The sequence below is a fragment of the Oryzias latipes genome, chromosome 14, assembly GCF_002234675.1.
Source record: "Oryzias latipes chromosome 14, ASM223467v1".
NCBI lineage: Eukaryota > Metazoa > Chordata > Actinopteri > Beloniformes > Adrianichthyidae > Oryzias > Oryzias latipes.
The window spans coordinates 25,526,584-25,540,527 of record NC_019872.2 but is presented as its reverse complement, the minus strand read 5'-3'; the positions used below and the strand labels follow the sequence as shown (position 1 = coordinate 25,540,527).

Genomic DNA, 13,944 nt, shown 5'->3' with positions numbered 1-13,944 from the left:
CCTAAAATCTTTTAATAATGCTCATGATTAACAAATAAAGTTGGCTAACTTGTCTGCCACTAGGATGCTGCTGCTTTACTAACCCATACTGTCATTTACTTCCAGCCTTTTTCTCACTCTGCGTCTGTTAAAATGCACATCTAAACTGTGGCTTTGTTTGCTTACTAGAGGAGATACCTTCATGCTTAACCATAACTACTGAACTAGTTTTTGCACTTTTAAAAGTCAACTTTTATATGTTTCTAGAAGTTTCTGTCCATTGAAATTCTGTTCTCACCTGTTTGGTTTCGCTCCAAATGTCGTTGTTGAATATGTTCAGCATTTTGCTTCTTTATCCATAACAGTGGCCAAACAGCTGTCTCCATGCACAGAATCTCACTGACCTCACTTCCCATGACTGTGTAAATGATATAAAAAGCAAAATGGTAACGTGCTCAATCAAGGCCTTTAAGTCTCATTATCTTGTGGGCCAATAGCCGTTACTCAGGAGGACAGAGCCGATAATTAGGAGCCTGGATGAGAGCTGCACCTCAGCCTGTGAGATGCTCACAATACCCACAGCTCCTTCACATTCTTCCTTCATGCACATGTCACCCTGGTCTGTTTTTAAAATGGTACATAGAGGACGATTTTTTCTAATATGCAATTCCAAAGCAAAATTAAACAACAAAAAAATGTATTTTTTTATCTGCCACTGCTATGGATAAAGATTTTTTATTCTTTTGTGTAGCTACTAAAACAAATGTTCAGGATCATGTGTCTATTTTAAAATAATGCAATTAGAAGTGTGCTTGAGTTATGTGGGAAGCACAATACTAGATGGATTCTCGTCCTGATGCTGGTTTCCTGTGTAGGGGAGCCCAGTGCGCCAAAACTGGAGGCCAACGTCGCAGATGAAGGCAATTCTCTGAGGGTGACGTGGATCAAGCAGGACGATGGTGGTTTGCCCATCATCCATTACTTGGTCAAGTACAAAGCTGTGAGTAAAGAATATCATTTGCACCAGTTTCTTAACCATTTCTACATAACATAACACAAAACAGTAAAGGTTTATCAGTGGTTTGAAATGTTACTTTTAAATCAGTGCTTTAAACAGCCTGTATCATGCAAAATTAACCTTTTGAGCTTTTAAGTGTTTTACACAGTTAACTCATCACAAAAAACAACCCCAAAGCGGTAATTTGATCCATTCATGTATTTCTGGGCATTCCTCTATAACCTTGGGCTCTGAGCACCAGCCCCTCGAGTGGGTTCCCACATTTATACGTATGAAAGTGAGGAACAGCCCCTTCCAGGAAGAGTCTGCACTGCCAGCCCCGCCCCCAGGCTAACACACACACCCACTTTCTCCACGGAGCTCGCAGTTATTGGCTAAACACTTTCCTTTTATATGCACGATATGCAGATCCATCTTTGCAAAAGTTCGGATGGTGCTTGTTTTCGTGGGTGAAATGCAGACACACTGCAAAGGTCGACTCTAGGTCGGCGTCATGAAATTGGCGGCACCCACATGGCGCGGCAGGCGGTGACTCAGAGATCGAGTCATCTTACTTCCAGATAGGAAAAGGAGCAGCGAAAATAGCTCATTTATAAAAAAAAAAAAAAAAAAAAAAAGATTTAATGTGCCAAAGGTAATATAGCTATGATCGTTTATATGGATATAGTTTACTCTGAAAAACCTAAGAACAGCATGATATAAGCCCTTCAAAGCAGGCATGTCCAAAGTCCGGCTCGTCAGCCTCGACGGTGTTCAGGTTTCTACCGGCCTGCAGGCTCTTGTCTTAAAATCAGTAATGTGCGGCCCCCAACACTTTTTGAGAACTGTGAGTCTGAGTTCACCTGCATTTAATGTTAGCATCAGGACTCGAAAAAACAAGCGCATTGGTTGGCCTTCACACTTTTTCACCTCACCAAATCTGGCCCTCTTTGCATAAAAGTTTGCAAATCCCTGCTTTAAAGCTTTGATAAGATGCAAACCAGAAGTATTTCTTTCTTAAAAAACATAACTATGATTTCAGATATTTGTTCAAATATAAGAATAGCTTTTGATTGGAAAAAAAAGTTAAATTATTTGCATCTCTTCAGATTTCCTGAATGTTTTTTTTTTAAGAAATCAGTGTCATAATTAGCGTTTTACAAACTACCAGTGTCGATTTTTCTATTAGCTTTAGTTGTGTTTGCGTGTCATATAAGATTGCTTAGAGGAAATGAAAGCCTTTCATTAATGCTATGCATTCACTATTTATTTATTTTTAAGCATATTCACCGAAATATTCAAGTGTTTGAATTTGTAACTTCAGCTGAGATAAAATGTTGTTCGTTAACTCTATTTAACCTCAGCAAGCACTTCCTTCGTTTTTGATGATGATAAACTACAAAGTAGGAAATCTTCAGGCAAATGTTTTCTCCTGCAAATGTACGCTAATACTATATTTTCTTTGTTAAATTTGGCCTCGTGCAGCATTCTAATTAGACTGTTATGTTGTGTTCACACTAAAGTTTCTGAGCCTGAGAGCACTGCTTGACAGTGCAACTTGAATGTTGTTAGTTTAGCTTTTTTATTTTTAAATTTAAGTTAGAGTTTCCTATAACGGCTCCTTTTCCCCTTCCTGTTATGTCTCTTCTTGCATGGTTACATTACGGTACATGTGGTAAAACACTTGGTTAGATTTTAATACTGGCATTATAAATAACAAGAATAATCTATAAATAAACGAGGCTAGGAAAACAAAATTGAGTTCAATTATTTTCTTCCGTTTTGTGCTCTTACTTTTAAAGATAATTCTAAATTACTTCTGCATGATCTAATAAGTGATTACATTCAAATGATTTATAATAACTAATTCTGGATAGGAATTCAAGAATGACCAGAAATACCAATTGCCTCTCTCACCTGTACGTTTCTCGTGTCCTCCTTAAACAGAAGCACGTGCCCGAGTGGAAACCAGAGATCCGCGTTCCCTCGCTGAGTGAGCACACGACGCTGAACGGCCTGGCCTGGAACACAGAGTATGAGGTCCACGTGGTGGCAGAGAACCAGCAGGGCCGATCTGAACCTGGCATCGTTTCCATCAAAACAGCAGCACAGCCCACTGCCATCCCAGGTACGACCCCCATCGTCCCTCCGCAGCATCCACACACACACACACAGCAGCTACAGAGCACACAGGCTTCCACTGTGACCAGGCAGCAAAGATCAATCACTTCCTATTCAGAGATTAGTGTTGAATGTTGAGCACAAAAACCTTTAAATGAAACGTCTTTAGGGATGTGAAATGAGCACAAAGTAAAATGCAAAGATTTTTCCAGCTTGAGCTAATATGTTCATTTAAATCTTCATAATGTTTTGATAATGGATCTATTAAAAACATACCAATGTACTTTCTAATACATTAAATGTGAAAATATTGGGTTAATTTTGGCCTATAGAGATAGCAAAAAGACTTGGAGATTGACAGTTAAGAATTTATCTTCTGTTTTAACCTTCCCCTGCACTCCTCCATTCTTCTGTCATTGTGCATTTTGAAACCGTGCTCAGTTCTCATATATAGCAGTTTTTGTCTGATTCCCAAAGTCTCTTTTTCATAGAAAATGTCACAGTTCCACAGCCTGTGCTCTGTTGTTGTGGTTTGTTTCAATTAACAAATCATTGCGGGCTGTCTCCCCAACCCACTACACCTGAGTTACCTGAAGTGCTTAAACATTTCACAAATCCCCGTAACAATGTCTCTGCTTCTTTTATTTCAGTCTTTTTTTTTTTTTGCTCTGTTGGCTTTGTATGTTGTTTTCATTCATCATTTGAATTGTAGGGTTACAACAGAAAAACTAGAATCCCAATCACACTACTTTAGTAAAACACAGCAAACATTTGCACCCGTTATGCTCCATGGTGCGATCCCATCCATGCAAGTTCAACCCAAATCCCAACACAGTTTTCTCCATACAAACAACAAATAAACAAACAGGGCACAAAAAGGAGGTATAGCTGCTCTGTTTTTTTTAATCTGCTTATGTGTCCTGATCAGAAAACAAGCTGTAATTCAATGTGTTGCTCACTGATCCCAAATATTTCCTATGCCAGCTTTAGTTCTGATCCAGAAGATCACAGAATCTATTTTATTGATTAAAACAATGTCTGCAAAACTGTGAGAGCTGTGTTTATGTACTTTTTTTTGGGTAAGAAACAGAAGGTAGTGTACTTTTAAAGTGTGCAAGGATGGGCAGTTATTCCTATTTCGACTAAATAAATAAATAAAAAGATTCAAAAACATGAGGGAATCATAAGTGTCTCAAGACGCTAAAAATAAGGATTAATATGGCCAGAGGGATGGAAAGGCCACAACCATGGTTCTAACGTGCATTCAATAAAAAATAAAAATGTCTTGGAGATTTAAAAAATGCTAACAACAGAGTTATTCTTTTTTAATTTTGATGTTCAATTAAAATAAAAACGTAATTTCTAGCTTTAAGTGCAACACCTTCTATTCAGATGCGATTTCCCTAAAATCCAACTCAAATAGTCTTTTTGGTATCAATAAAAATATTGAAAATGTTTTGGTAAAAAGCCAAAGGTTGTTAATTTAAAAGTTTGAAAAACAAAAGTTTTCAAGGCCAGAAAGAAGACAAGAATTTTATCACTTCATTTTTCATTTATTTTAACTCTCCTCATCTTGCTTTTTGTCAATCATGAAACAAACATTTATCTCCCTTTTGTCATGAGTGTTCCTGTTTTTGCCTTTATTTTTTGTACCACCAGGTTTAGTGGGTCCCACAGTTTTCAGGCTTCATGCTTGACCTGAATGTTCAGGCTGTGCGGCCTAGCAGGGGGGGATGCAGCCCTTACAGCCTTTGCATGATGCCTTTTGAAACTGGATTAATATTTTTCTGTGTTATGACTGACAAGGCTCTGGCTGCCAGTGCATGGCAAACGAAGAAACTACCCATTTTCTTTTCTTTTCATGTGTTTTCTGGACAACAGCCGCATAGCAGTGGGAGGTTTGGATCACTCATAGTTCCACCAGAAGTTCACATGGGCTTCATCTAAGCAAGCCCTGCTTTAAATCCCCTAATTGCTAATGATTGCTGACATTCAGGACTCCTTGTTAAGAGACATTTTTAAATATGTTTCATGCTCATATTGTTTTGTTTCCTTTTTATTTCAATTTACTTAAAGATTTCTGGGAAAATAGGGTTTTTCTTTTAGCCACAACATTCAGTTCCTCAGTTTTTCTTCCAAAAGCACGGCTGTTTCTCCTAATACTCACTGAAAACAGCTGCTGCATTGTAAATTAATCCTCTAAACCCTCAATTTGCCTGGACACTTTAACATTCAAGCTTTTAGTATCACATTTTAGGGTCCCTCCATTCTCCTCTTATTTTCTGAGGATGATTTAGAAAGTTACGATGCCATCGCACCCTAAAGTTTACATTCAGCCCAGTTTTTTCCTCTATACAAATGCTAAATGGCGTGTACTTGTATAGCGCTTTTCTACCTACAAGGAAAAAGCGCTTTTACAGTCACAGACCCATTCACCCATTCACACACACATTCACACACTGGTGGTCGCTGCGCAGCCAAACACAGGCGCCCGCCTACCACCAGAGGCAAGGTGGGGTTCAGTGTCTTGCCCAAGGACACTTCGACTCATGGGTATGCAAGGCGGGAATCGAACCTGCAACCTTACGATCATGGGTCGACCGCCCTACCACTGCACCACGGCCGCCCCTATACACTGTTTGTACAGTCAAATTTTTTGATTAGATCTAAATGTTTTTGTGTTCACTTCTGTTTAGCTGTAGGGAAATGCAATTCTCAGATATAAAAAGGGCTATTTGTCAAATTTTCACAAATACAAGCTAACAGACTGAACCAACGATCCACGATAAACTTATAGGGACCAAATATTGCAGTTCCTCTAAAGACCGCTGGAGGCAGGATGTAAAAGGGACCACTTCTCCTTTGACTCTCATGTTCAAAAGTCAGACTCTCCACCTAAAGTGAACCCATGTACATTCTGGCTTATTTGTTGCTTTTTTATGAAAATTTTGAGGCAGTGATTTTGTTTTTAAATCAGGCATTTCAATTTTATTAGACAAAATTACACATTTTAGAGGTGTGGGGGTGCTATTTATTTTTTCATTTCATTGTCTGTTGGACTGTCCAATGAGTGAACCCAACAGAGCTTTTAACTTTACTTAGTCCACCCCAATAGCACACTCAAAAAGTAGTTGAGTTGGACGGAGTGAACTCTGGTTGACGTTCCCTTCCCACTCTAAGCTTCATTTTAGCAGAATCCAATGGTGATGTCAGTCTGTCCAGTGCATATTCTGTATGTTTATAGTATGGACAGAGAAGTGGCTGACCCGGTCTGGTGATTTATCCAAATCTCCCCAGCTAAGGCTGAGACTAAAATTAGAAAGCAAATAATGTTTGGAATTAACTTTTTAAAGGTTTTACAGCATGAGGTAGTCCATTCAGCCATGTCACCAACTCCATAACAAGCTTCTGTGTTGGATGTTTGGTTTTGCCTGGGCCTTTCTCCCCACCATGACCAGTGGTGTAATGGTAACAGAGAACATGCTTCTGCTGTGACCTTCCTCATCATTTGTGCATATTCTGATACAACTGTGTGTCGGATTGTTGTGGAGACCTCGGCTCCTGAAGCCCCGAGGTGTTGTCCTGGAATCGCCGTTAATGCGTTGCCAATATTCTTGAACATCTTCCTGCTATTTTAACCACTCGATTTATGATGTCTTTTGTAATGCTGGGTTTACAACGAATGCGATTCGCACGGCGAATTTGCGTCCACTGCCTCTGTTTTGACACGTGGCAAATGTGCTGCTTGACGATCGTTCCAAAAGGGTGTTCATGAACCTGCATAAACGCAGTGGGGAAGGAGCTGATGTCCAAAGTTTTTAGCCTCATCGCTACATCAGTAAAGACGCGGTTCCGGTTGACTTTCTGCCGCAGGAGCTGAGTCTAAATGATGGCTGCTTTAGGCGGTACTTACGTCTCCCTGTGACCCAGTTTGAAAACTTGCTGTCCTGGGTTAGTCCGAGAAGGGATAAAATAACAATAAGATTAAAGTTAGAAGACCTTTTTATTATTGTCTCCATACAAATAAGAAAAATTCTAAGTCCAGGAGGAGAAAAATAAGATTCTTCATGTTGGTTTGAGACCCCACCTGCTGATTACATCATCAACGTCTCATGGACCAAAGCTGAGTTCCTAGTTATTTGACACTAGGCCCGCATAATTAATCGCAAATTTATCGTTGGCGCGATTTCAAGCTGTGCAATATCCATATCGCAAAAGTCAGCGAAAATCGCAATAAATGGTAGACTTTAAATGTGCTAAAGCAATCTTAAGGTAACTTTAATGAATTGATTAAATCCCTTTATCCATTTGACCAATCAGATGGAGCCCTTCACGTTGTTGACCAATCGGATGGAGCTTTTATGTTAGATGTTGCCTTCCTTATTAGACGAGGGTCATTTAGAGAATAATTTAAGGTATTTTGACTCTTATTTAAATTAAACTTTTACAGTGAAATGGAAAAGTTTTTGTTATTTTTGCTATTTGTTTATATATCCTAAGTTATATCGTCACCGCAATATTGATGACTAATTGTGTTCTTAAATTACTTTTTATCAGACACGGTTTGTTTTTGTCAAACGTACCTTACATGTTTCGGCGGAACACCTTCCGCCTTCATCAGAGTCGTCATCAGGTGACCTGATGAAGCCGACATTTGACAAAAACAAACCGTTAAATTTAAGAAAACAGTTTAAACTTGGAGACACAATGAACTTCATTGAATTATTGATCACTAATATCGCATATCCCAAGTTTTTCTCATATCGTGCAGCCCTAATTAACACAATGTGAATCATTCACCAAAGTTCATATACATGAACTCTGCAAACAATGCACGGCATGGGAAAATAGGGCCTCTGTTCACATCTGTACCTTTGACTTGGAGTCGTCTTACTTCCGGTTAGGAAAACTATCTGCGGTAATAACTCATATTTCATTAAAAATTGTTATTTGGTGTGTCAAAGGTAATATATAATCATATATTTGGATATAGTTTACTCTGAAAGGCTTAGGAAAAGCATAATGAAGGCCCTCTGACATTTAAACTGGACGCCCCTGCAACAGCATTTGGGTTCGGTGTGAATATAGTTTTGGAGCATGGGTCTCAGACTCCAGGTTTCGAAGGCCGGCATCCTGCCTAATCTGCTGCTGATTACCTGGAGCAGGTGTGTTGAGCCAATAAGGAGCTTCAATGGCAGGTTAGTTGGGAAACATGTAAGACACCGGGCTCGAGGCCTGGAGTTGGAGACCTGTGTTTTAGTCGTTTGTAATATTTTCTCTTGTTGAAACTAGTTTTGATAAGGGGCTAAATTGCAACATATCACATGTTCTGATATAAGCACAAAAATCTGGAAAACACTAGAGGAGGGAAATTGTGCCATGAATGGAATTGAGAAGATCAGTCACGAAATGAGACAATTTCATCTTTCCATTTTGGCTTCCAAAGCGGTGCATCACCGACGTTTCAGACAGAGTCGTTTTTCAACTACTTTAAATTACACCACTGGCCATAACTAACGAGAGATGACAGGCGGATTGTTGCAGATGTCTTTTCCCATTCAGGTTGTCATATGTCTCAGCCTAAACTCTGACTTTGCTCCAAGACTGATTTCAAAAACCTGCCACATTGATGCCAAAGCAGAGAGAGACTATAGTGTGTTTGAGGAGTCTTCCGCATTGATGTCCTTCCCCGTCATCTCCCTATATGTTGCCTTCCATGCTCGCCATCATCTGCTCTATTGCTAACACGCTACGGCTTCTTTTTGTTTCGAGTCTCTTTTTAGTCTCTGATGACCTTTCTGATGTGGAGTTTTGCATTTCTGACCTGTGTTTCTATGTCTCTCCCTCTTTTCCCTCTTTCTCTCCTGCTGCTCTTTTCTCCGTGTCTTCATGTGTGATCTTCTTGGGCACCTATGGACCATGGCATTGTCATACGCACAAATTTCTTTTATTTTTCCTTCTTTTTTTTTTTTACTGTTTGTGCTTCTTTTTCTTTACCTTTCACAATTGATTTCTGGGATTCTCACCGACACTGGGTGTGCGTTGAAAACCTTCAGCCACCCTCGGGTGTCAAAGTGTGACATGCAGTCTGGCTTCTCTCCTGCTGTCCGTGCTGACTCTCCTCTGGCTCTCATAAACTGATCTCATTCAAGGAGGAAGAGGATGCTCTGAGCCTTTACAATCTCTGGGTCCAGACTCCCTTGCTTTCTATGCCTTTTGACCCTTGTGCAGTCACACACAAGAATGGAAGAAAAAAGTCAAGACATAGGTTTCATGATGTTATTACAGGGTGCTTGGTATTTTCTTCATTCTCAAAATTGGGGTTCTTTTTTTTCCCATTTGTTTTCACGTTTATGGAAAGATTCAGGGACTGGAGATTCGAGGGTGATCATTTACCCGTTAAAATGGGCAAAGCGCTTGGTTTGAGATTTTAATCCTAACACATTCATAATGCCTTAGTGTGATCTGAATGGGGTAACGATAGGTTGGGTACCTTACACCGCCGAAGTCGCTGTGTACACTGTTGTAAGTAGACCTAGCAGCTGTTACTTTGGTTTGTGCCTGTTTTACGGGTGCATCTTTTCACTGAAATTTTACAGTGACGTAAAAAAAAGCATGAACACTGCATGAAAGCTGACACAAAGGCATGATCCAGTATTCATGAATGTGCTGTGCAGCTGCTTCCAAGCTCCCCGTCGAGTATTATGAATGTGTTAAAGAGGAGTGCAAATGCTGTGTGCCTAATCTCTGGATGTGTGAAGTAAGGAGAAGGAAATGTTGATTATGGGTCAAAGTATGCATTTTTTTCATATACTTTCATACTTTTCACATACTATTATACTCATTTTTTAAATGCATAATGTAACCGCCTTGTCAGACAGGTTGGAGATGTGTGCAGATAAATGCTAATCATGTTGTGTGATACCGTGTACATACTCTTTTCAAATTGACATTCAAGAAATATAACAAGAAATCAGCTGTTATTTTGACAGTTCATATTCTCTTTTTACCTGAAAGTTGAGATGTGTTAAAAAAAAGACAAGCTGTTCAACACTATTAAAAAAAAAATCATTTTGAAGAATGTGAAATTATTTTATCCTGAGATGTTTTTGTAAGTGCATATCAGTGTGTTTCCATGTAACCAATGTAGGTTTGAAATAAATTCTTTCTTTTCCTTTCGAGACAGAAATGGCTTTCTGAAGCTCTGAGTATTGAGTTTTCTGGTGGGCTGCCTGTGACTTTAGTCTTTGTTTCTCTGGAGCTTAAACAAAATGTCTGTAATCGTAATTTATAACATCATACATGACTGTTAGAACCCAGAGATTAAAAGCTTGGTATCAAGTCAAACTAAAGGGGGATCAATTAAATGATGAAAAGAAGGAACAAATAAAGGATGGTTTATTTGGTGTAGAGGCTTTGCAGCAACACACATGGATGGCTGTTTTTAATATGCTACTGTAGCACCATATTAACCAGAAGATGATGCACAGCAGCCAGTTCCAGCGCCGATAAATGACAGAGACTTTTTTTGTGTGTTCTGAGCTGAGCCTATTCTTTTTTCCAAAAATGTCCCTTTGTGCTGAAACAGAACATGCCAGGAGACATCTAGTTTTTTTCTTTTCTTCCTTTGTAAGTTTACAGGTAAAAAAAATGCTGTGTTTGAAACCTAATGATGCAAAATGCTCCTTTTTCCTCGTGTACTTTCTTAGTGGGAGACACCTTTTCTGAAATATGCTTCTGGTAATTATGACAGAAGGTGTCATGCTGCTTTCTGCATAATGTGAGATGTACCACTGAAAAAAAGGACACTAAAGATGGTGTTAGTACAAAGTTGTAGCATTAGGGCAGAAATACTACAGATTTTCTAAATAAAAATGTATATTATTATAAAATGACATTTAAAGACCCACTCTGATCATGTTTTCAGCTATTTTCAAAGTGTTCCCAGTGGTCTTTTAATTATGATTATACAGTTTTTAGCCAAAATAAATAAACTGCAGTTTTCTAGAACATAGGTTCTACAGAGCAGTTCATTAAAACGTAACAAACGTTTTCTTTTCCCTGCATTTTTTCATCTGCTCCTGATTCACAACGATTTCAACAAAGAAATACTCAGAGACACAATTTTAAGCTTCGTTTTCTCAATATATGTCCTCCATCATCAGACAAATGGCATAAAAACATGTTAAAAATACCAAAAACACCATTTTAATCAGAGTTCCTCTTTGATGTTCAGTCTAAATTCCCAGGCTCTAGTTAGGACAAAAATCTTAAGACTTGATGCTTTGATTCATCTAACCAAATGCACTTAAGAGAAACACTATTACAGAAATTGTTTTCCTCAAATATTTTGGTTAATTCCAACATTGTAGAAGCTTGTCTGTTTCAGTCGTATTTTTAAAAGCAGCCATTAGTGTGGAGGTTTTGCTCAAAGTCCTTAGAGATTCTTGTCCCTCGCTGAGCTTTACAGCTCACCATAAGTCACAAAGGATGATTAAAACTGACCAACAACATTTCAATGTGTGGGAATTAATAAAGCATTAATACATTTGCAGTAACCACACAGATGTCACTTGTTATTTTTTCTACCGTCTGCCTATCAAAAGGTTTTGTATTATCCTTTGTCTTATAGGATAACTGGATGTTTTTCTTAAAAACTGTTTGTGTTGTTCTGTCTGGCCACAGCTGAGTTATAATACTCTAGTGATGCTTTGTGTGTGCAAGGGTGTTTATTATGACAAGAGTCCTAAATGAAAATCTGCTCGTGTCACATTAAAGACACGTTTGCCTCTTGATTAAACAAGACCCTCAAAGCCTAAGTATCAATGGCGATCGCGGTAAAAAAGCTCATTTATCTTTTGAGTGGACAATTTGTGCTTGAATGTAATGTGTCTTCACTTTACCTTTAATTTACACAAACTTATGTTTGAATATTTTAAAAATACGGAAAGACAGTTTTCCCTCTTCCTGTTTATGAGAACTGGATCGAGTGAGCGTGAAAATGTCTTACTTCTATCCTACATTCGGAGATTTTCCTACACATAGCACAAAATTATAGTCATAGCCGTCTAATTATCCTACCTTATCAGATAATCCTACCTATATGAACAAACGCACCGTTTTGATGTTAGGTCGTAAATATAGCAGTGGGGGAAAGTAGAATAGTTCCACAATGCGGGGGCTTTAGCACAGTTTCATGAGTTTAAGTGTATACGTAGTGTGTTGTCGGGTGTTGTGTGAGGGTGGTGAGCTGTATGGATAAGTGCCTACAGTGAATCTGCGAGGTCTTTCGAACCGAACGTTGGGAATGTGAGACAAAATATAAATGTACACTGGAACTGCAACGCTCAGCCAAAGCTTGGTTCAAATTTCACACCGCGTTAACTGTGTTTGATTCCAAAGCAGATTTTGAAATGTCAAACACGCAGACAGAGAGGCACTGTAGACACACATCTGTCGCAGAGTTATGGCATGCTGTTAAAACAATTTACGAGTCCCAGCAGTTAAGCCTCGATTGGTTGCATAAAGCATATGATTAAATGTAACCTAAAGTCACAAAAACGGCAAAAAAAAACAGTAGGTAGCACAGATACGGGCGCACCACCAAAACTAAAAGTTATGTTGAAATTTTGAACTGCACAGTGATTGCTACAAGGAAAATTTCAAGGGTAGAAAGGATTTGTAGAACGCTGGCTCCAATGAAATGAAGTCCAGTCTGTTGCCAACACAATTGACTTCATTTCATTGGCAAAACAGATGCTGCCATGTTTTAACCAGACATCGTCTGCAAGCGGGGATTGGTCTGAGTCGTCTGAGTCAACGTTTCTATGGCAACCACTTTTGCCAATCAGGAGTGACCTTGTTGGAAGTCCAGATCCCTATCACTTGAAAGCAAGCTTCACAAAATCCTGTCAAACGTTTTCAACATTGGATGAAGGGGCCAGCAGGCTCCACCTACTTTTATTGAGGTTTCTGATTGGCCAGTTTATGACTAAACTAATTTGACCTACAGTAAACCCTTGTTTTTCGCGGGGGTTACGTTCCAGAAAGAGCCCGTGATAGTCAAAAACCGTGAAGTAGAAACCTCTATTTTTTTACAATTATGATACAATTAAATCCTCTATTATACATTGAAAAGAAAGAACAAATCATTTTATAGGCTCAAACATTTGTTTCACAAATCAAAGTACTTTAGAAACGTTTTTTAACAAATAACTTCTGTTCTGTACTGTCAAATAATAATTTTAATCATCAATGTGAACAGAAGGCTTCAAATCGCGGAGATTCGCCCACCGCGACCCGAGTAATTGGATTAAACGGGAGAAAATATAAAATGATGATTATGAAAAAATACAAAGTACAGTCGGACAAATAGTGACTCGGGTGTATTTAACTGCTCTAAATTCAGACTGAGCCGCTGCATCCTGACTCCGCTCTGCAGATTTTTCTTCTTTTAAAGCCCGCGGTGCAGCTGCAGGTGTGTTTGTTCGGGAGAAGAACATAGAGATCGGCAGTTGGTGTCGCTCTTTTTTCTTCTTCGCAAAACATCCTTATACACCGACATGCCAACATCAAGAGAATTTGCAAGTACATAATGTAAATTTGGCAAGCTGTTTTACGTACGTGTACATATTAAACTGCAACGTTATTGACGCACAGGTAGAGAAGAAGCAGAGTGGCTTTTTAGCCAATCAGAATGCAGAACACAATGCACGCTGCAAATCCGTGAAGTAGCGAAACCGTGAAAAGTAAACCGTGTTATAGCGAGGGATCACTGTACAGAAGAAATTATCATAAAAAAGAGCATCATCACAAACACGAATTTAAAAAAAATGAGCAGATCAATA

The 13,944-nt window shown here is 38.9% G+C and overlaps 1 protein-coding gene across 17 annotated transcripts in view; it reads left to right on the top strand.

Annotated features, from left to right (window-relative positions):
* The window catches only part of LOC101173164 (neural cell adhesion molecule 1), a 309,611-nt gene that overhangs the window by 276,593 nt on the left and 19,074 nt on the right, over window positions 1-13,944 (top strand). For 12 of the 17 annotated variants that reach the window (XM_023962556.1, XM_023962560.1, XM_023962559.1 and 9 more), the window contains 2 exons: window positions 855-979; window positions 2,924-3,104. In XM_023962556.1, the coding sequence (XP_023818324.1) occupies window positions 855-979; window positions 2,924-3,104 (306 nt within the window). Of the gene's footprint in view, window positions 1-854; window positions 980-2,923; window positions 3,105-9,153; window positions 11,661-13,944 lie in introns of those variants that run through there. The other 5 variants (XM_020709135.2, XM_020709134.2, XM_020709137.2 and 2 more) reach the window with 1 other exon arrangement.